The sequence below is a fragment of the Pyxicephalus adspersus genome, chromosome 5 (genome assembly GCF_032062135.1).
Source record: "Pyxicephalus adspersus chromosome 5, UCB_Pads_2.0, whole genome shotgun sequence".
NCBI lineage: Eukaryota > Metazoa > Chordata > Amphibia > Anura > Pyxicephalidae > Pyxicephalus > Pyxicephalus adspersus.
The window spans coordinates 100,229,359-100,252,985 of record NC_092862.1 but is presented as its reverse complement, the minus strand read 5'-3'; the positions used below and the strand labels follow the sequence as shown (position 1 = coordinate 100,252,985).

General features: G+C 38.2%; 1 protein-coding gene across 2 annotated transcripts in view; it reads left to right on the top strand.

The window, feature by feature from the left end:
- The first annotated feature begins 1,297 nt into the window (after positions 1–1,297).
- The window catches only part of EZH2 (enhancer of zeste 2 polycomb repressive complex 2 subunit), a 32,539-nt gene continuing 10,209 nt past the window's right edge, over positions 1,298–23,627 (top strand). The window contains exons 1-9 of one of the 2 annotated variants that reach the window (XM_072412259.1): positions 1,298–1,541; positions 12,759–12,882; positions 14,085–14,213; positions 14,930–15,046; positions 15,943–16,063; positions 18,572–18,718; positions 19,364–19,466; positions 22,325–22,488; positions 22,686–22,777. In XM_072412259.1, the coding sequence (XP_072268360.1) occupies positions 12,766–12,882; positions 14,085–14,213; positions 14,930–15,046; positions 15,943–16,063; positions 18,572–18,718; positions 19,364–19,466; positions 22,325–22,488; positions 22,686–22,777 (990 nt within the window). In that variant the 5' untranslated portion in view covers positions 1,298–1,541; positions 12,759–12,765. Of the gene's footprint in view, positions 1,542–1,709; positions 1,923–12,758; positions 12,883–14,084; positions 14,214–14,929; positions 15,047–15,942; positions 16,064–18,571; positions 18,719–19,363; positions 19,467–22,324; positions 22,489–22,685; positions 22,778–23,627 lie in introns of those variants that run through there. The other variant, XM_072412257.1, reaches the window with a different exon arrangement.

Here is a 23,627-nt window from a genome sequence, read left to right as displayed (position 1 = left end):
TTTTACACATACAGTAAGTTAAGATTGTGGTTTTTCAACACAAAAAGAGCTTGTCTCCAGATATTTTACAGGAGTTTGATAGACTTTACATCCCAGGAGGTAATTAAAGGACTTAATTCATGTGTATTTTTTTTAAGAGGAATAAATCACTGGAGAGCTTTGTGGCTCCAACCAAAGTGTTTTTCTCAAATATATCTCTGTACTAGTTTGACAAAAATCAGGATAAATGTGTCAAAAAATACTCTGCCTTTTAATGTCTTGTTTGCTTTCAAAAATATTGAACCGGTAAACTGGTGAGTGCTGGCAAGTAGTCAAATGAGAAGGAAAATAAAATTCTGAATGACCTACTTACCATGGCAATAACAAGAACGTTGACTGGCAGTTCTAAAAAAAGTTCCAACCAATTTTCTAAAGTACAGGAAATTTGAAGAGAAAAGGTGCATGGAACACTTTGTCAAATTCTTATTATAAGGCCAGGAATATTCTTCAGAGGCAAAAATGTTCAAAAAAACCTTTCAAACATAAAACTAGTTGTTTGTTTACTTGTCTTTGTGCATTTAAATATGTGTATATATTTTATATCTATTATCTGTTTATACTACAGGTCACATTGTCTTGGGAAAGGTGCTGGTGGTTTGACTTATTTAAAAAAGAATGCATTTATGTATAGCCCGGCAGCCATGGGAGTCTAATACCGGTAGCACTTTTTTGGTTTTGCGTGTTTAGAATCTCTGTTGGCTTTTAATTGCTGTCTGGGTATCTTTTAGAAAGATTTCTTTTTTTTATCGTCTCCCAATTAAAAATTAAGGAAAACTCTGTGCAGTAGGATTGGGGGTGACAGGGGTCACATGGGGTAATAGAGGATTGGGGTGATAAAGGATTGGGTGACAGGGATCACATGGGGTAATAGAGGATTGGGGTGATAAAGGATTGGGTGATAGGGGTCACATAGGGTGATAGAGGATTGGGGTGAGAGCTGGAACAAACATGGGGAGACTGTGGGGAACTTAGGGTGATAGAGGATTGGGGTGACAGGGGTCACATGGGATGAGAGGGGAACACGTGGTGACAGGGGGATCACTTCCCACGAGGACACCTCTGCTCTGTAGGACTTGTGAATGAAGCCGCACACACCAGCAGGAGTCCCCCCGCCTACTCCATTGGCCGGCAGAAGCGAGGACACGTCACAGCGGCGTGCAGGGTCATGTGACCGGGCACAAGCCCGCCCACCTTACTACACATACCGACCGTTAACGCGGCCATCGTCCAGTTACAACTAAATTCAAAATAAAACCGCCCATTCCTCTCCTCCCGCCATAATACGGGGCCGCGCCAAACAGCGTCCACACAGCTGGCATTGACGTTACAGACAACACTTCTAAGACAATATTAGGCGCTCGGAGCTTCAGACCCGGTTACCGGCCGTTCACCTCAGCTTACTGATTCCTATCGTTAACTTTAGAGTTCGGTCCCACAGCTCCGTTCCTAATACTTGGCAGTGCCACGTGAAGCACAATTAGTTACTCATCCTTTTCAGACAGGTAAGACAAGTGAATGGCAGAGAATGCCGGGCGGAGAGGAGGCAATGCGCGCTCCCGACGCACCCGAGACAGGAAAAGCAGAACAAAGAAGCCGGAGTGCGCGGCTACATGAGGGGGGAACTCTGGCGCCGGCTTCATTTCCCTCTCTGCTTTCCTATTGGGTGCCGAGTCTTCGGGCGCTGCGGGAACCACCAATGAAATGGCAGAGCCGAGGCGCCGGTGTGGGCGTGGCTGTAGCCTGGGAGAGGAGGATCAGGGAGGTTAGTTTGGCGCCCGGGACCGGTGTTAGTGAGAGAGCTCGGCCGGCTTATACACACGCTGGGCGGAAGGTGGCGAGCCGGGGGAAGCGGAGCACCGGAGGAGGCGGGGACTGTACATACGGTAATTATGGACTGTCCCTCTGTGTTGTAGTTGGTGCTGTGCGGGCCCTGGGTGAGTGCAGGCGAGGACAAAGGGCCGCCCCCAGCCAGGGAGAGGGAGGGGCTCCGGCACGGTACAGGGGGCTAGAGGGTCAGCCTGGGGACAGGTGCCGCACTCACACCCGCCGCTCCGTGCAAACTTTACCACTATACTATACCACTATCTATACCGGCACCGACCTATAGGAGGGGGGCGAATGTTGAGAAGTTTCGCTGCTAATAATCCCTTCATATATGGGTGTGCGGGAGGCTGCGGGTCCTCTGTGTCACCGATCACACTTTACCCTCAGGGGCTGCACAGGCAGGACAACTTTCACACTTCATTCACCAAACTTACCAAGCATATGGCAGGATCTGAGGGAATGACCTTCATTGTCACTACAATGATCCCAACATCCAGACATCACCCTGATCCCTATATCTGTATAGTCACCATCCCCCAAATATCAGGGGGCCAAATCATCAATATCATTGTCTGTGTGCCTATTGTATTCCGGTGACAACGCTGTGCTTGGCTCACAATGTGGCCCCTGTGTTGTCACACAGACTTCTTTATTTTTTAATTAGGTGCTGGGTTGATGAAGCTTTTATTTATTATTATTAAACAGGATTTATATAGCGCCAACATATTATGCAGCGCTGTACATTAAATAGGGGTTGCAAATGACAGACTAATACAGACAGTGACACAGGAGGAGAGAACCCTGCCCCGAAGAACTTACGATCTAGGAGGTGGGGGATTGAAATCTTGTCCTTCTTCCTATCAGAGATCACCTGCTGGTCACATAGGTGATGTTAGATTGATAGAAGACGAAGTTCAGACACTTTCAGGTGAACTTGAGTTTAAAAAAAAAACAGAAGTGTGAAAAGTTAGGAAACTCTGTACTTTAGTCCAGTTGCATCATTGTGAAATGCAGTTCTGTTCTATCAGATTGTTTTGTGTGTTTATACACAAAATTTAATAGACTTTTTTATCTTGCAAATGTTTCATTTGCTTTGTGATTGTCTAATGATAATCTTAAAGTGGACACAAACACCCATTGGTGGGGTTGAGCTTTTGCCATAAACTGTGCTGCATAATATGTTGGTGTTATATAAATACTGTTTAATAAAGTGTCCTGAAGCAATATTAGGTCCAGGAATCGGTCATGGCTGTGTCCTTGAATCTGCTATCTTTACTGCTGACTTGACTAGTCCACCATGATCCTCTATGGCTATATTCCTGGGCATGCAACCCTACTGGGAGTGCCAAGAATAAAGCCAGGCTCTACCCTTCAATATGTTAAACAGTGTTCTCCCCAGCCCCTTTTATCTGGGTGCACCACCTGGCACTTTTTGGTGACCACCCAGCTATCTTTGGATGGTTACTGAAGAGTTGGGTCACAATACAGGGACTGCCACCACCTACAATGTTTTCACACCCAGCCTAAAAAGAAAATCTGAGGTGTACACTGGGGAAATGGGCCAATAAGTGTGAGCAAAAAGCCACCAGGAGCCAGGGGAAAAGTATTTGTTGTTGAGACTTGGCATATCTATGCTATCTAAAAATCTCCACTTCCCAGTGGCTTTCTGTATATTTGAGTTTAGTTCCACTGTAGGTACAATTTTGTGCACATTAATAGATGTGTAATCATGAGTTGGTGATGAGTGGGATTAGGTGGTCATTTTGAAGGTTTGATTTGTATCTTATGAATAATTGTATATTTGTGTAGCTTTACCTGAAAGAAACTCATATCTTCACTTTTCATGTTTGTATAAAACCTATTTTTAATTTAGGATAACACTAGGTAGCACACATTGTAAACTGTACAAAGAGTGGAGATTTCTCTTTGGGACACACACACACTCGGGTGATTTTTAATCACAAAGTAGGTCACCTTCTCTTTCAGCACCAATTATGATGAAAAAACACTAAAACTCTAATGAAAAATTAAGGTAGCTTAAGAAGGATTGTAGTTTTTCCTCGGATAAGTTCTGAAATTCCTCCAAATGATTTACCTAAGTTAGGTGAGGACAGTTTGTTTGTAAAGAGTAAACTGCAGTGTCAGATCCATGCATATCAACATGAACATAGTGGTCTGGGTAGTGAGTGCGTTCAGGATTTGGAAAGGACCATTCTGGACAATTTTATCTCCCAGTAAACAGAACAATCCTGTGACCATTATCAAAGCCAAGTATTTTATTGTGTTCCATGAGCTTAAGTTTGTAAATGTTTGTCTATCCTATATTATTCAATGTAATGGTATTATAAAGATATTGAATGGAAGGAAAGTAGGCTTAATTGATACGGGCTTTCTACACTTCACACTGCCTTAGCAGTCAGTCATTTAATTTATATTCATTATTATTTTTTAGCAGTTTCTGAGGCTTGGTAGGTACTGTAGATGCAAGATTAGCTTTAAGTGTATCTAAATCCTGAAGCCTCACGCGGACATGGCTGGAAACCTCTGTTGCTTTGTATCTGATATCCACCTATTGAGGCTTATTTTTGTAGAACTACTCTCAAGAGTCAGCCCACTGCTCATGTGAGGATTTTTTATAGTGTCCCAATATCTACAGGAAGAGATGTGCAGAATCCTGGCTGGTCCCTCTTTAATCCATGATCCTTCTGTATCCATGCTGTTTCTAGACAGGGAAGACAAATACAAGAAAACTTCATGTTTATATATACGTGTGTGTGTATGTATACGTGTGTATATATGTGTGTGTGTGTGTGTATATATATATATATATATATATATATATATATATATATATATATATGTATGTATGTATAAATTAGTTATGTGCAGTTTACAATGAGAAAGCCTTTTTAGTCATTGTATGTTAAGGTACTGCTTTTCAGAGCAGATCAAAAGGTAATTTTGTACTTTTTTAAAAAAAGAAGCTACCACATCTAAGAGCTGGTAAGGTGTGATATTACATTTTTGTTCCTGGCTTGGGTTATGCTTTGAATTAATTATATCTTCAGGTTGTATGTGACCTGATGTATATGTACAATTCCTTTGTTTTTTTTTTCTAGCTAACATTTTTTGGCTTTAACAGTCTGGCCAGGCCAGGTCCATGAACCTGCCGTGAGATAGAAGTGTTGTAGCACTAAGCAGGAAGTGCTGCAAATATGGCAGCTCCCATGTACAAACTTCACCAAAACAAGGTTTATATAAACTATCGTTTATTAGTAGTCTTTTTTTTTTTTTTTTTTTTTTTTTTACTTTTAACTGTAAATTTTGTGAGTTTATTTTCTTTTGGGTAGAGCGGTTGACAGGATAAGAACTTTGTGAGGTTCTCTTGTGACCTGTATCTACTGGGGACACTTACCCCTCCCTGGAGACAAATGCCACCAGATCAGATGTTCCCATCTACTCTTGTTTTGTTCTACTTGTGAATTTTAGGTAACTTCTTCCTTTCTGTCACAGTGACAAGGGGATACCAGAATAGATATGGAGAAACAATTGTTCAAGTGACATGGTTTAGAAGGAACAGACAATGAAACTACCTTTCTGTTTTAAAATGTGCCACACGGTTCCCTGGCTGGTGACTTTAGGTGTGTTCTGTATCTGCTCCCCCTTGGTTCTTCTGATGCCCTGCATAACCTCTACTCATGACAGACTTGCAAGGAAGAACAACATGCAAGGGGGGAGAGGACAGGTGTTCTGCATACCCAGGAGTGTGCAATATCAATTCAGCCAGGGAATATTCAAAGCAGTGCATTTTCAACACTGAGGCCATTGGAAAGGTATTTATATTACCTTTTAAAATGGTTTTCCTTCTTTACCAGTGACTTTGTATATAGACAGGTTCACTGGGACTGGCTGACCAATTTACTTTGTGTTAGAGTGGGACTAAGATAGTTGTATCACACATGTGGTTGCTATGAAATGTTAACTTTTTTCCTGTTCCCAATTCACTAACTCATAAACTTCATATTCATAAACTTTCACAAATTCATAAACTTTCAGCAGAAGGTTTCAAAAGCTGAAAAGTAATTTGCAACCTTTCATGTGTATAATATCATAAGAAAAATAGCTTTTTAAATTGGTGTCCAATACAATAGGTTTGTTTTTTGACTATCCATACTAATGGAGCCGTAAATATATGTTCGATGAACATTAAAGTCCAAGATTAGAAGCTTGTTTTAGCAAAAATGCAACCATAATGGGTCTTGCCTACACTTTAACCCACACTCAATTTCTATAACCTGTGCCCTATATTTCATCCCCTTAATTTCTGTTTCCTTCCATGGGACAGTCCCTTTATCATTGTCTGGAAACTGAGTTTTTTTTTCTTTTACCGTATAGTTCTTCAGATCTGCAATAGCATGAAGTATAGTATTGTAACCTTTACCACAACCTTTGCACATTCATTAGAATTGCTTTTATCTGCAGTACATAATTCTCAAGTGTAAATGTGTTGCTAAGCAGTAGTACTATTGTGTGCAGTTATTACTGATTTCTAAATTCAGTTGTATTTTAGTCTTTTACTAGTTTTGCTATTTTGTTCAAAACTGATATTAAATAGGAGAGAAAGCACTACTTTGTAATATTCAATATTGCATTTCCCTTTACATTTGTTTCTAGCTATAGTTTTCCAAATCAGATAGAAGATTAATATTTCTCAACAAGATAACCCCTCTTTTAGTTTGTAGCTTGAAATTACATTGTATACTCCCAAGTCACATCCTGTGAAACATAATTTTCTTTAAAAGCTGAGACTTGCTTGAAAATGTTGCCCGTCTACATTTTTCATCCCCGTTGAGAGGTGACATTTTTATTGTCTTGTATTCCCTTGGGGCCCCTTCAGACACTTGCCTTTTTGTGGTTCCACTCCACTTAGAGATAAACATGCGCACACACACTTTTTACCATTTACCCCACATATCCAGGACTGTTTTGCTTTTATGTCTTTGTATTTGCCTTCCTATTATAAGTATTGATTAGTGTGTGTCTGGAGTTGTTGGTAATGTTTTTGTTCTTCGTATGTTCAACCCTACTGGATTTTTAGCTCCCCATATCCTGAATTTGTGGTTGTGGAAGTGCTATTCCATTGTTGCATAATAAATGTCTTCTAGAGGAAAGTGGCTGAGCTATATGTCATGCGATTACCATCCTCCTCTCAATTACCATTGTTACTTCGGGGGATACAAACTGCTGACAAAAGCAAAATCTCATCAAATGTTTGGTCTTTGCTCTTGGCAGACGGAAAGAGAGGAGAGCATTCTTGTCACTAAATAATGTTATATGCTTGATTATCTATTTACTCAGTGTAATACCTCATATGCAATACATGCCATAGACTTGTAGCTGCTTCATTGTTATACATGATCTGGCCAAAGCTGCTTTTGATAGACTTTTTAATTTTGTTATAAAAACTGGTTCCACATCCACTTACAATTTACCAGAGAAAGAAAAAGACAAAAAATAATGGATTTGTTGCATGCCTATAGGCAGCAGAGGGGGCTTTTTCCTGAATTACACTTTTATTATCGGTAGGTGTGGTCTTTGGATTTATATATATATATATATATATATATATATATATATATATATATATATATATAACAATTCTCCAAACCAGTTTGTTACCATGACAAGGAAGTGTCTGCAAAAGTGATCCCAGCATAAGAGATCCTTGGAGTGCCAAATGTTGTGTGATTGAAATTCAAATAGAAATAGAAATTCAACCCTAAACATGTTTACATTGTGTAACTTGTATGAAGCAAATTAAACACAATATTTCTGTTTTGGAACTGTAGCTCAGATGAATTTATTTTTAATATTAAAAAAAGACCTGGTTTGGTACAAATGTACACGGTCCCTCTGGCTTCTTCTAATGAATTGCTCTATTGGTTTGGACAGTCACCTATGTGCTGTCACATGGGGCAGCCTAGTTTGGGAAGCTGTGGTAGGTAGATTGGCGAGTGGGGCTTGCTGTACTGCCTACTGTACCTATTAGCTTTGGTTTAAAATTGATACAGGAAAATAACATGGTTGAATACTATTAAGGTTTGATAACTCGACCATTTAAGATGGAATGGTTTTTTTTTTTTTTTGCCCTCAGGTTCTGGTCCCTGCTGCCTAAGCAAAACCAATTTTTAGGTTTTCTTGCATATATATTTTAAATCTTCACAAATATATCCCTGTCTCTAGAGAGGCTGTAGAGTGAAGTACCAATTCTATAGTGAATACTAAATGGGAGGCAGGTGATTGTTACAGGGGCTTTGGGTAGATACACATACATGCACCACTAATTGGTCTGCTGTTGGACCCATACCCCCGAGGAATGATTACAAAAATATCTCCACTAGACAGTGCTGCTTATATGCTTTTAAGATGTTAATACTTGCTGTAAACATATTTGTTGTAGTTTGATGTGCAAAAATTGTAAAAATTATTTGTATTACTTCTAATTGTTGGCAACTGATTTTTTTTTTTTTTGGTTTTATTTGCTTTTTGTATTTCAGTCTGGCTTTTTTTTTCCCTTTAGGTTTTGAACTTAAAACCTTCAATTCTTTGATAGTCATACCTGCACTTTGTTCAGCAATTAGATTTTGCTAGATGTTTATCTAATTAAGGGGTATATTTACTCCTGTTGTGCTTATTGAATTGAATCCCTATTAGTTATTTTTTCTTGTGTCATAGACTTCACAGATGTTATATAATATAACTAAAGACAGAGCTTTTGTTAGAGTGGTAAAGGTTAAAATAGATTTTCCTTCCCATCTTTTCCAGTGTACCATAAACCCTTCTTAGAAATTGTTCCCTTTGGAAGGTAGGTTGATCTCCTTCATCCTCTTTAGGCAAAGATAGTTCTTAACCCTTGTAGTAGGCAGGGAAACCCACTGCAAGGGTAAGTTTATTTCCCTCTGGAGTTCAGCTTTATTAAAAATGACATAAAAAACAAAGCACAGGGTGTTCTACTGCAAATGTACACATAATACATGTGAAAGGACATTGAGATAATAAAAAAGGAAAATACATTATCATGGAATTTCAAGGCTGATGGTGTGGGAAAAGAGAAAAGATGTATTGTTATTGTAAGCATTACCTTGATTTTATCTGCAAAGCTCTTGGTAGTGGTTTGGAGCAGATATCCGAATATACATGTTTATAGCTAGAGCTCGCCCCTGCATACACTTCTATTTTTGAATTTCAGTTTGTGTGAATGGTGAACTGTTTGATGCACAAATACTTTATTTTACAAATTTCTTGTTCAGTAACTGTGCCATTTACTTAAATAATGTAGTGAATTAATTGATTTTTATTTAGAAATGCATTGAAATACTCCCTTCTGTTTCTCTCACTTGTATTGCCAGGGAATACAGGGATTTCCAATTTGGTCTGGTTACAGGGCAGTGAATTCAGACCTTTTTTGCTTATTGTTATAAACCTTTTTATTTTTGTACCCTGCACTTTTTGAAATGGGAGAAAAAAAGTTCTTAAAAACGCTGATATAATATTTCCATGACTTCTGTTTAGCTTGAAGGTGTACATAAACTGGGGGAAACGACAAGATCCCAGGATTCATATAAGTCTCCAGAGGCTTGTCCTCATTGACCTTCTGTATCTTGTTCTTTACTGTCTCACTGTGTGCAGGTGGCCATCTTGATGCAGGACTTTGCTTCCTAAATTTAGACCTGTCCTCTTGATGACTGTGTTTTGAGACCCTTTCAGTGCCCGTTTACTGGTATAGCTTCCTCTCCTGTAACAATTCAGTGCTGTAGCTCCAGGCAAGCTTGTGAGAATAGCTTAGGGCACATAGAATGCACTGCATGTGTTAACAAAAACTAAAAATGGATTAGCCTTTTAGAGAACTGCTCTCACACAATTAACATTTCTTTAATTCCATATTCAAATGTTTTCGTTTTTCACTTTTAAAAGTAAAGGGTAATCTGAAATATCCCTGGTAAATGCTTCTAAAATAGAACATCAAGAACCTAAAATTATCGTAATGCCAGGGAATGTGTGCAGGGACAGAATTCCAAAAATATCAGTGACACGCTTCTTGAGTGAGAAAACAAGACCTATTTGTACACTGTCTTATTGATTAAAGTAAGATTTATGAAATGTTGAAAGTTATACATGTTCTTGTTTTCTTACCTGGTAATTCATAATTTAAGTACAGCTTAACCCCTTGGTGATGGCAATTTGCCTTCTGTCCATATTTTAAACTCTCCTTGATATGAGACTATTCATTCTCCTTGTGGACTAGGGGGCCAATATCTGAAGAACTAGTTGTAGTTTTTTTGTCAAGAGATCTGATACATTTATGTTGCTGAACCTGGTGTGGGGGCCTAATCACTTCATTTCAAATAGTATTTTTAAAGTGATAATTCTGGTTGGAGTGTCGTTCTGTCTGGGAGATGAACCAGGTGAAGATGTAAATTGCTTTTCCATGCCTAAAACTTGTTACTGCATGTTTGGGTGTTACAGCGCTAAGACAAATGTAAATTTCAGTGTACACTTCCATGCCCTAGAAGTATTATCTGATACTATCTATACCACCTTTTCTCATGCTAAAAATGGAAGTTTTTATGTAATATTCCTCCAATGCTGTCACTAAAACCAGAAATGTAATGTATATGTAAACTATAAATATACCAGTTTATAGTTGTGGTATTTGCATTGACTACAAATTTCCAAGCTTTTTCCTTTTATTTTTACTTGGTTATTCAGCGACTAACACACTTCCTATCTTTGGATGAGTATATTCTTTCCTCTGTCTTTATGAAGTAACCTTGGTTGTTACTAGGCTGCTCGTCTGATGGTTTGATTGCTAACCTCCTGCTCATTTAAGCTGCGTACACACCTGCAATTTTTCTCGTTGGAAAGGATCTTTCACGATCCTTTCCAACGAGAAAAGACTGCACGATGCATGAACGATGCTGTACATACAGCACCGTTCATGCTCTATGGAGAGGGGAGGGGGAGAGCGACGGAGCGGCACCCTGCTGCGCGCTCTCCCCTTCCCTTTCATTAGGATCGGTCGTCGTCCATGGATCCGCCAGGACGGTCGTCGGACGATGGACGACGACCGACTGTACACACGGCAGATTTTCGCCCGATAATTGGCCGATACCGATTATCGGGCGAGAAAAATTTGCCGTGTGTACGCAGCTTTACTCTGTTTCATAGGGAGGCCTTCTTAGTAGGTAGCAGAAAGAACAGATACTTTTTACTTTTTTTTTTTTTTTTTTATACCAGTTCCGTGCTCATGAACTTAAATTTATAAAAATTTCAATTTTCCATACTATGTGGATATGTAATGGGGGTTTAAATAAAAGCTTCATGTGGGCACCACATCTAAGATCTAGATGTTTGTAATCAAGAATTAGGATGGTACACCCGTGCCTTTGATAATGGCTTAAAATTGATAGCAGAATATTACCCCAATGTCCATAACATGGCACCACCCTGCTTCTGGTAACCTGGGACAATTATTTGATGTAAGGATGGACCATCACATATATTTTAAAAGGGTACAAACCTTTACCACAGTGTATTTTTTATAGTGAATGGTCTGACTATATTTGCAAAAATAGTGGTCTTTATTTCTCTTTAATGATAGATAACATGTAATTATGTAGCAGTTGGGAAAAAAAAGTACACTTCACAGTTGCTTGACAACAGCAAATCTTCCTGGTAGCTGACCTAGAGTGTTCCTTGTCTGAACATGATTTTTTTCATTCTCATTTACTGTGTGAAACATTGTAGTGATTTTTGCTGAAGGTCACATGCATTAAGTTTTTGACTTTTCTCTGCACATAATTTAATAAAAGAAACTGCAGAAAGAAGCAATGTCAAAAATGAATTATATTGCAAAGACTTATTCTAAGCAGTTTTGCTGCTCTTTTTACTGGGTTGATACTTTTCTCATCTTGGAGGTCAGTCAATCTTAAAGCAAAACTCAAAAATGATGTAACGAATAAAGTATAACTCTTAATTTACATTTTCACCTAGAGTGTGTGTGCCGTGTGCGCATGTATCAAACCAACGAAGCCACCTTGTGTTAAAGCGGCCTTAAATAATATTCTGTTTAGGTGCCACACTTTGAGCCTTCCTTTCTACCTCCAATTCTCAGTTCCTTTCCCCCTTCAAGTCGCACTTTCTCATGCACGCTCTCACAGTTAATCATCCTCACCTCCTTCTTGGTGCATAGCATTTGAGTGCCTGAGAGCAGTTAAGCACATATTTGCCAACCAACCTTTTAGCCTTTAGCCTTTGAATTTAGCCTTACTTCCTGGGATGCAAAATAGTGATAGGAAATCTGCAAGTAAGTACCGTAGTTTGTAGTTGGCCCTCAACAAAGTGTTACTGTTAGAATTTTTCCACTCACCTGTTCTGGAAACCACTCTAAAATTCTGAACTTACATTATTTACGAATCATGAACACCAGTACGAATAGAGGGATGTTCCTCCCCAATGTGGACCCAAGCTAATCCTTACCCTCCATATCCAAAACTTTAGGTAATAGTTTGTACCCAAGAATGTAATCTCTCTGTTGATTGAGGCTGCAGCTGTCCACTCCAAATGATGTTACAATCTAGCAAAGTGATTCTGCAGTTTGGGCCTAGACTACTGGATTTCCTCTTCATATGGTTTTATGGATAAGATGCTCTAAATCACAAGTACATCTGATATTGCTACTAATGTTACATGGTCAGCATGTGTAGTTTACTATTCTTATGTAACAATTAAATTTATAACATTGGAAATCTGATGTCCTAAATGTGTTGTCTTAGGTGTTTAACCTAACAAACTATATGTAAGTCAAGAATGTTTTCCTTTTTTTTAATCTGTAGGATAATCATGGGCCAGACGGGTAAGAAATCTGAGAAAGGACCAGTATGCTGGAGAAAGCGGGTGAAGTCAGAGTACATGCGCTTGCGGCAGCTCAAGCGGTTCAGACGTGCTGATGAAGTAAAGGTACATAGATAAACGTGTATAAATAGATGCAATACCGAGAGACTGTATAAAGTTACACTGGGACATATGTTACAGTAACTAGGTCAAAAAACACTATTTCAGATTGGTAATTTTGCACAGCTCATTAATGATGTAGACTAAATGTGAACAATCAATATAGTTACATAAGAATATGAGCTGGTTTATACTTTTAAGCGCCAGTAGGTTAAATTCCCATCAGGCTTTGCCTGTGTATTAGATCTACTTCAAAATGTATAAAAAACCTGTTCTCCCTTGTGGGTATCTTCTGTTCCTTTTCTGGCTCCGGGATCTTTGGCCATCTTAATATGATTGCATGTGTGCACGAGTTCATTTCCCAGCAGCTGGCCATGCCAAGTATGCTGGGTACATACTTTGAGCTGTATACAATATAGAAAGAAGTTCTGAAAAGGCAGTTTTATTTTAGTGCAGAAGGTGCATAGTCTGTCCCTTCTGTGATAAACAACCTGCTCACAATTTTGTATTATTCTGTAAAGTTCCCTTTATATGTAGTCTTCTCGGATGTACTTTCAGACCAATAAAAGCACCAAAACGGCTATTTTATTTCCCTCTTTTGTGTTTTATCTTTGATATTTTAACATGTAAAACCCTTAACTTTGAATGACATTGAGAACGTTTATTGATGGTGGTAAAGTGAATTTACATACTGTTGGCATGCATCTAAACGTAAACCTTTTGGAAGGGTTTCTTTTGACTTTTAAAAAAGTATCAAATTAAAAGCGCACATATGTGAATATCCATCCTAAGGTTGAGTTTAGAATGCATGATGTGTTCTGTTCTGTGATAGGTGTTTTTAATACAACTGTATGTGCCTTTTAATAAAAGAGAACACAGAGCTTGAACTAATGTTACAGATAGCACCTACAATAGGAGCTGAGTTTTCAGCGGATATCCTCAAAACCTATTGCACATGTAAACGAAAGTTAGGCCTGCTGCCTTATTTATTAAGATACTGTAGAATCCTCAATTTTTTTTTTTCCCAGAGACTTTTTCTGGAAAACTGGTCACTCTTTCACACTTGCTCTTCACCTTGGTTCTGTTCATTGTTAAAAAAAAAAAAAAGTAAAGATTTTTTTTTTTCTGTCTGTAATCCTCACAAAATAGGAACGATGATCTTTACTAATTATTTTACACTGCATATTTATTTTTAATCACCTTTGCAGAGTATGTTTAATTCAAATCGGCAGAAAATTCTGGAGCGAACTGAAATCTTAAACCAAGAATGGAAGCAAAGAAGAATTCAACCTGTGCACATTATGACCTCAGTCAGCTCTCTTCGAGGAACAAGAGAGGTTTGTGTTTAGATCTCCTAGTAGCATTTTTTATTTGTGATAATGGTGGTTTTGACGTTTTTAAGTAATTTGTGGCATGTACCAACCTGTCACAATAGGGGTGATTGTTGTGAAGGAGAATGTTGGGTGCTGAATGATTTACTGTTAACATGGAATCAAGAGTTTTACTATGCAGTTTCTAACAATATAAATGTATCGCAAAAATCTGATACCAGATTCAGGTGTGATAATGGCAGCTTTTTATCAGTTGTTGCCTGCCCCTAAAATTTGACTGCTTTTTGTACATTCCAAATAAAATGTCCTTTGACCCTTTTGCACAATCTTACTGTAAAACCCTTTTTCTTGGAGTCCTATATCTCTGTTTTTACTTTTGGCAGTGCTTCCTATATACTGAGATATGCTGTGGCAGTAGGAGGGTTTTACTTGAGCTGGCCTACAAGTTTTTTGCAGTGTCCAACTTTCCTTGTAGTCAACAGTATAACTTGGACTCCAATTTGATACTTAGTTTGATAATAAGATTACAAAAATATCCTTTTATTGCATTTCGTTTTCATCTTCAAGGCATACTGGAATTGAGGAAACATTGATTTTAGGGGTCACTGCATTAAATGTTAGGGTACTAATCCTTACCAGCATTATCCAAAACTAAGTAGAAAGGTTGTGTCTTGACTTGAATAACATTCTCATGGTCATATTATTTTCTCTCTTCATTTTAGTGCTCTGTAACTAGTGATTTTGATTTCCCTAAACAAGTTATTCCACTGAAAACCCTCAACGCTGTAGCCTCTGTGCCTATTATGTACTCCTGGTCTCCCCTTCAACAGAATTTTATGGTAAGTAATTCTGGATTGCCAACAATCCCAAATATATATTTATCGGGTATAAGTATACCAGCAAATATAAATGTTCGGCAGTAGCTGAATTTGAGCGACGCTGTACTTGAATAAACAGTTCATTAAACAAACATTGTTTAGACAAATGTTTTTTTTCCAAGTCTTTGGAAATAGTATGGGAATGTGAAATATGTTTATAAGCAACTCCAAAACTTATTGTTCGACATGCATTAGACGTGCTGCTTGCTCATTTGCAGCCAGGTATTTTATGATAATTTTATGAGTTCTAAAAAAACAACTATTGATGTATCTATCTTTAAATGAGCTGTCTTATGTACCTTGGTTACAGTATGCATGCTGGTAATCACCTTTTGACATATTTTAGACTTTTTGCAAAAAATTGAAATAGTATTTGCCTTTTCATAAGTTTTTTTTTTTTTCTTTTTTTTTTATAAAACTGGCAAAAAACCATAAGGACATCAAGTTAGTTTTTTTTTTTTTTTTTTCTGTCCTGATTTCCCTCCTTACTTTAGTTAGATTCTAATGCTTTTCTACTGCCATATGTCGGTAGTGGATTAGAGTAGAAAATGAAAGAGCAGCCTTTTGGTGGTTTGGAATTTTGTCACAAGTCCAGCACATTTCCTTACACTTTCCTTGCACTCTAGGTACAATAAAGAAATTTCCCTTACTCCGAATGTATAAACATATTCTCTCTTAAAACACAATATTGCATGATTATTGCGCTTTGACACGCACACTGTCAGACCAGTTTAGCATTGACTGGTTCTTAGCCCTGAGGCATTCTGTGAACTTCCTTCAAATCTGAGATTGAGAGTTAATTGTTTGTGTAGTGTTCAGTTGTATGTTTTTTTTTTTTTTTTTTTTTTCTATTCTAGGTAGAGGATGAGACTGTACTGCATAACATTCCTTACATGGGAGATGAGGTGCTGGACCAAGATGGGACTTTTATAGAAGAACTGATCAAAAACTATGATGGAAAGGTCCATGGAGACAGGGGTATGATGCGTCACTCATTGATTTTATTTGACCACCCTTACTTACTTTCTATTTAAGGGTGCATTGCTGGTATCATTTTCCCTGTCTACACACATGCAAGAATTGTTGCTGGAAAGGATCTTTCACAATCCTTTTCAACGACAAACAACTGCACGATACATGAATGAATGCTGTACATACATCACCGTTCTGCTTTATGAAGAGGGGAGGTTGAGAAGGACGGTGCAGCACCCTGCTGCGCTCTCTTCCCCTTCACTTCCATTACGATTCTTCGAGGTTCATCGTCCGTGGAATCCACCAGGCTGGTCGTTAAGACGATGGACGACATCAGCCCTGAGTCGATTATCAGACGAGGACCATTGCACGTGTGTACCCAGCCTTGGGTGTTTAGGCTTGGTGTATGACTTATTTGTATCTTTCCTAACAACCTTTTCAGCTTCTTTTATGCTTTAGCATTTATAATTTATTCTTTCTGTGAATCTACCATTTCTGAAAATATTTATTTCCAGCTGCTTTTGTAACGGTTTTATTTTTTTGCTGCTATTTTAGTTCATAGCTAATCAGGTCTGAACTAGGAGAAATGACTTCTATTTGAAAATAAAGGTTTACCCTAATCTGTATTTACTGTATGAGTGCCTACTAGTTTTGGTCTATAACAGTAAGTGTTCTAACTTTTGCAGTCAGCAATGAATGGTAGCCTATAGCGCACAAATGGTCAATTTTTTTAGTCCATATTTTTCTTAATATGTATGAGTAAACAATACATGACAATAGATTGTCAGAACAATATATATCTATACCCAGTGGAAGTGCAGTTGTACAACAGTAACAACCTTTCTTGCCTTAACTTTGCCTTCCCATTCTCTCAGGAATGCCACAGGACATAACCTTTAAAAAAATCCTTCTTTCTTTGCATCCTGTTCTCAGGTGGCGACACTTTCTCCTTATCCCTGAATTGATATTTTGTATCTATCTATCATTTTGAGTCTTGCTAATAACCTAGTCACATCCTATCAAAAAGAACTCGCCTTTACCTCCACTTTCTCTAAGCTGAGTGTATTATGGAAGAATGCATTTCTTTGAATGTTCATTCTTTTATTCCTGTATGTTGAGGAGTAGTTTGTTTTCTTACATAGAAAACTGAAAGGTGTCAGAAGTGCTTTCCCTCACATAGGTCTTCACACAGGTCTACCATACCCTTTAGATGCCAAAACACTTACTCTGAACAATCCTGAGCAGTTGTGTATTTAGATCTAATTTTTTAGACCTCTAGACCTTTGGCTGTAAAGATTGCCTACTGGAAACTATGTTAATAGGAGACACCAGCTTCACCTGCTGGCTGTATAGATGACGGTAGTTGAATGTAAAACACACCATATGGCCAAAAGGATGTGTGGATACCTGGCCATTGCACATACATTGAGACCAAAAAGTTTTTTTTTTTGGAAAAAAGTTTATTTACAATCCAAGTCGCAAAAGTTTGGGAAAGGCCCTTTTTGAGCCTTAAACCTTGGCCTTATTGAACACCTTTGGGATGAGCTAATATCCCATTTTCATGCCATATTGTCTTATCCAATTTCATTTCCTAGACCTTAGAAGTGTTTGGACACGATCCAGCTCAAAAAAGGTACCAGCTCTGTATGTCCATGGTTTTGATAATGGGATGCCTAACACGCTTGTATAGGATTTATTGTTTGGTTTCCGGTTTCCTTGGACTTTTGCCACTAGTAAACATATTCTTTTTTTCAGTCCTGACCACAGGCAATGTAATGAATTGTTCCTAAATCATTTTCAGACTGATCATTAGTTCATTATGGACTCATGTAAAATTCTTTAACATGTTAAATGTCCCACCAAACTATTTTTTTTTTTTGGAACCGTTCTTGCATTCTTTGGTAAAGAGAGGGTAAATATTTTGTCTTACATGTTGGTGGCCTTGGTTGAAGCCTTTTTCTCTAGCTGGCTGATAATTGCAGCTGTTGGTTAATGTTTTTTTTTTTTTTTTTGTTTTTCCTCCAGCCAAATCTCTTGGCAGCTATGTAAAGCTCTTGTTCTATAACAATCATGGGTCAGGCTGCGCTGGTGGGAACACTAGCAATGTAAAATGCTGAAATTCCTCTGTTGTTTTTGTGAAATACACACATGGGTATGTTACAATTTCAGATGATCCTGGGAAAAGGAAAGATCCCAGCACATAATTTGTCTGTTCTGTTTTTGTTTTGTTTTTTTTTTGTTAATTCTTTAAACATGAGCTGTCTAAAGTTAAAATGCAGTGTAATTTTTGGAACACGAGGGAGATAAAGCCTGTTACAAGAAACCAGCATTCAATATTAAACATATTTCTGTACAATGTACTGCTTTTGACTTTAAAAGTACTGACATAATCATACCTCCAGGGAGGTGTAGGCTTCCTATGCTTGGCCTAATAAACATGGCTTTTAATGTATTCTGTACTTGTGCTGGGTAACTCTGTAATGCAAGTGATACGCTTTTTTTTTTTTGTTTTAGAGTGCGGTTTTATTAACGACGAGATATTTGTGGAGCTTGTTAATGCCCTAAGCCAGTACAGTGATTATGAAGATGATGAGGATGGGGATGACAATCATGATGATGACATAGATGACAAAGAAAAGGATCAAGATGATGGCATGGATGGTGAGCAATCATAACTGTTTTTCTTTTCAACAAAAGAGCATGGCTTCTAAAAAAAAAAAAAAGTACAGCCTGAGGAAATGTAAAAAAGTTAGGAGACATTTTTGCAAATTTTATGTCCTCCTATTGTTCTCATTGTTCTCCTATTTGTACTTATGGTCAACAGTAGAAATGTACATGACTTGTCATTTTAAAGTCCTAATGGGTAACCTTTAATACTGTGGTGCAGTCAGGCTGTTTAGACCTTAATAAAATATCTTCTATTCTTTGCTGCATCAATAGTTTAAAAAAAAAAAAAAAAAACCTGTACTACTAGCAGACCCCAGTACCCTAGAATAAAATTTCTGGCACGGCCCGGTATTTGTACAGCTCTGCCATTCTCAGCAGCTCCTGTGTAAGCAGTGTGAAGAAAGCGTCCCGCGCTCCCGCTTGTTGCGCTCCTGCTGTCACTAGCTTTAGAGCAGTGTGAGGATACCCTTCTGCTCAGGGTAATTATACAATCAATTGTTAACAGGTACAGGGGGGCGTATCATCATTTTATGTATTCTTGTCTCCTCAAACAGAAAAGAGGTATGAGGAAATCTGTTCTCTTTATCCTGGTAATCTCTGAATGTGTGTAATAAAAACATACTTTACATTTCCTTCCAGACAAGGTGACCCAACTGCCACGGAAGTTTCCTTCTGATAAAATCTTTGAGGCAATATCTTCCATGTTTCCTGACAAAGGAACAACAGAAGAGCTGAAAGAGAAGTAAGACACGTTATGACCTTGTGTGTATGACTTTATAGTTGTCTGTGTACAGAGTGAATATTCCACCGTTTATTATAGATCAGTTTTGTATTATAAATAATAAATGTTCCCTTTTAGTTAGGTAAACCAATGCAGAGGTAAGTAAGTTGCTGTAGTAGTTTGGGCACATGCATGTTGAATTTAGAATCTTGTTAGGAAACTGGCAGTCCCTTTCTAAGGGCAAATAAAACTTGTGCTCCAAATGTAGAGCATTACACAAAAAAGTGGCTGTTTCCACATCTTGGTGACTCTCCGGCTTCTATGTTAATTGACAATTTCACGATCCATAAACATTGTCCCCGAGCACAGACAAATGGGTAAGCCTTTTGGTGCTGTTGACCTTGGTGATGGGTCTGACAAGTAGAAGAAACAAGCAATATGAGTAGTAGAGATTCAGACTCCTGACTAATCTTTGACTGGGATCTCATCATGATTGGTACCGTATGATGCCCTCATTTAGGTATGTAGTTGACTCATCATAATTCTTAGTTCCACCCAACTGCTAGGAGTCCTTGAGAAGACTGAGCCAGTCTGAAATCTGTTTAGATGGTTTTCTTGCTGATTTATTGTGATCTGGTCTGTTGACACTTCTTTGGAAAAGATGAGCCATGTTGACAACTCTTAAGGATTGTGTGTGCACTACTAATGATCATCCAATGTATTTATTCTGAAGATTGTACTGCATCATGCATTTTATTTATTCTTTATTGTGGACTTAACAAAATGACTAAAAAGGAAACCATGCAGTTTTAAAAATAGCATGTCTTCATCTTGCCAAGACTGCTGATATTGGCACAAAAATTATTTCACTGATCAGCAAATTCCAGTCCAATTGTACAGTAACTGACACACTTTAAACTTGCAGGTAGCTGTAATCTATTTACACCATTCAGACAACAATGGAGCCATAGAAAGCTGGTGCTGCACAAATAGTTTGCATGTGCCTTAAAAAAACCAGTACAGCCTGAGGAAATGTAAAAAAGTTAGGAGACATTTCTGCACCTGTTATGCCCTCTATTTGTCCTCCTATTTGTACTAGTGGTCCACAGTAGAAATGTACATGGCTTTTGTCATTTTAAAGTCCAAATGGATCACCTTTATTACTATATTGCAGTCTTGCTGTTTAATATATATGAAATATGCCTTCTATTGTTTGCTGCATTAATAGTTAAAAGAAAAACCTGTGCTAGTTGCATGTGGGAGCATGTCTAATGTAATGGCTTAGTATAGTGGTCACCAACCTTTCTGACTGCAGACACCAGTAACATAGAATGAAATGTTTGCCATGGCCTGGTATATGTACAGCTCTGAAATTCTCAGCAGCTCCTGTGTAAGCAGTGTGAGGAGAGCCTCCCGCTGGTTGCGCTCCTGCTGTCACTAGCTTTAGAGCAGTGTGAGGAGGGCCTCTGCCTCCTGCCATTTGTGGCCCCCGAACTGGCCACAGACTAAACCCACATTGCAACAACATTGGTCAGGTGGGAGAGCTATGTACCTCTGAACAATGCCCAGCAGGGAGTGCTGGACTGCACAGGACACAGGGTTGTTGTCCCTTGGTCCTACATGACTATGCTCCTTTTTTTTTTTTTTTTAATCTTTGATATACAATTTTGTATATTACTGTACTTTTAGTTTTATATGCCATCTAAACACCGTAATATTAAAAAAAAAAAATAAAAGCAACAAATTATGCAGCTCTGTACATTAAAAACTTAAGATGGCATACTCGACCTAGCCAAAAATTTGTTAAATGTCCTTTTGATAAAAGGGTAAATATACAATCAATTGTTAACAGGTACAGGGGGCGTATCATCATTTTATGTATTCTTGTCTCATCAAACAGAACAAGAGGTATGGGGAAATCTGTTCCAGTGACAGTTGTCTAAGAAGGAAATTCCCCTTGCTTTGGGAGATTTCCTCTCACTTGTATTCCTTCGTCTGGTAGTAAAGGAAAATCTCCTGCACTGTACATAGATAGCAAAGATGAACCTGTACAGTTTTAAGCTTCCACTATGATTTTCAGCTGCCCGAGGACAACAAACCCACCTAAGTAAAACATGCAAACTCTGTACTGTTTCCATGATGGAAATCTAACGTCTAATCGTTGCAGTAAGTCGACTGCTAACCCTTTCCAATATGCATTTCACATTTAATGGATTGTCATGTGTGTACCCTTTCCTAAATGTGCAACATATTTTTTTTTCTGTTTTTTAAAAACAAACAAAAAGTAATATATACTGCAGTTTACCAGTGCATTAATTTTCCTTTGTTCTTTATTTTTTTTTTGCAAGTACATACAAAAACCTGCACATCTTGTCAGAAATCTTGTGTCCTTTCTGTTCACGCTGTTCTGTTCACGTGCACAATAGATGCCTCTGTAGCAAATATACTTAAAACAACTCTCCCTGAAGTATGTAAATGCATACTTGTTTTACTGCCTGTGCTGCTAAATGCTACCATTGTAAAGAGAAATCCTCCCATTAAGTCCGTTTGGAAACAGACATTTCTGGGAGTTCCGATCCCCTGTGTGTCTCAATGTATTCAGTGGTTTTTCATACCAACCCCACATCACTATTGTGTCCTTAGGAGGTGCAGGGGTTTGAGGGATATCAACATTTTCAAAGTTGACTATTTTTAACAGTCTTTTAGGAAAGTTTTCTTTTCATTGCATCAACACCATAGGCAGCAGGAGACATAAGTATTTACAGCTGTCTTTCCAAGATAATCTTCTGTTGGGTGTCTTTGTGTTTTTTTTTTTTTTTTTTTTGTAGCATTCGATAAACATTCCTATTTTAGATTAACTATGCATCTACACTTTTCAGGTACAAGGAACTGACTGAGCAGCAACTACCTGGAGCTCTTCCTCCAGAATGCACCCCGAACATAGATGGACCAAATGCAAAATCTGTGCAAAGGGAGCAGAGTCTTCATTCATTCCACACTCTATTTTGTAGAAGATGTTTCAAGTATGATTGCTTCTTGCATCGTAAGTATACTCTTGATTTACATATATTTTAAAGAGCATGAAATTATATTAGCCCTTAGCTTTTGCTATCATGATTTACACTGTTGTACTGCAGTGCAGCAAGTCCAACACTGTTTATTTTAAGAAGGCCATTTGTTGCTTATGTGTATTTGTAAGACTACTTGAAGCAATTCATTGACAATAGTTTTGTTTTTCAGCTTTTCATGCTACTCCAAACACCTACAAAAGAAAAAATAATGAAGCTGCAAATGATGGAAAGCCATGTGGACCCAACTGTTACCAGCTTTTGGTAAGCTATGTGCAGTATGTTTTCTCCCAAAAAAAAAAAGGATGCAAAATATATGTCCTCCCTTAAACAGTGTGCATGCTGCTGGGCCTGCCACAATCATGGTATTGTATGCATTTTGCATTACACACTAGTGCTTTGCATGTTTTTCTCCATAGAGAAGAAATAATTGGCTGTTCACAAATATTGTTTTGTTGTGGAAAGTGCTTGTCCCCGTATGGCCCCGTTTTGTGGCAAGTGATGTTTGGCATGATTGCTTTGCTTGCTTTTAATAGGCTGTGAATGACTTTCATAACGTGTGCTGCTGCCATGTCATTCATCCTGGAAGGAATAGACATAGTTCCACAATGATGGATGAACAGAATCTGACAATAGCACACACATTATTTTTAATATACCATTCATTAATGACCTATAATTTCCATGTGTCCAGAATAAGGCTCTGTGCTGGCAGATTTTTGTTTTATTCAGGTTTTACATTTACATACGTAGTTTTGCTTTAAGGTGATAAAATGCAGTTCAAATGATAATTGGCTGCAGGTCAAATGCCACTGTTAATGATTCGTAGCATCTCAAGCTGATTCTGTCCATACAATCCTGCAGATACCATTCTTCCAGTCTGTGGGTGGCTAGGCTCTCTCCTCCGCTGTGTGTATGAAGGTAGTCATAGTTACTACCCAGGCTTGACTTCTAATGTCTATCGGGGGAAAGTAGGGAGGGGATTGGTAGTGTACAGAGAAAAGATGTGCTTGTCAATGCAGCTTCCATATATTGACAAGGACAATGCTTTTCTGGCAAGATCAACAGGTATTTTCAATGCTTGCTAAAAAATGTTCCTGGTCCAAAAAGTAAA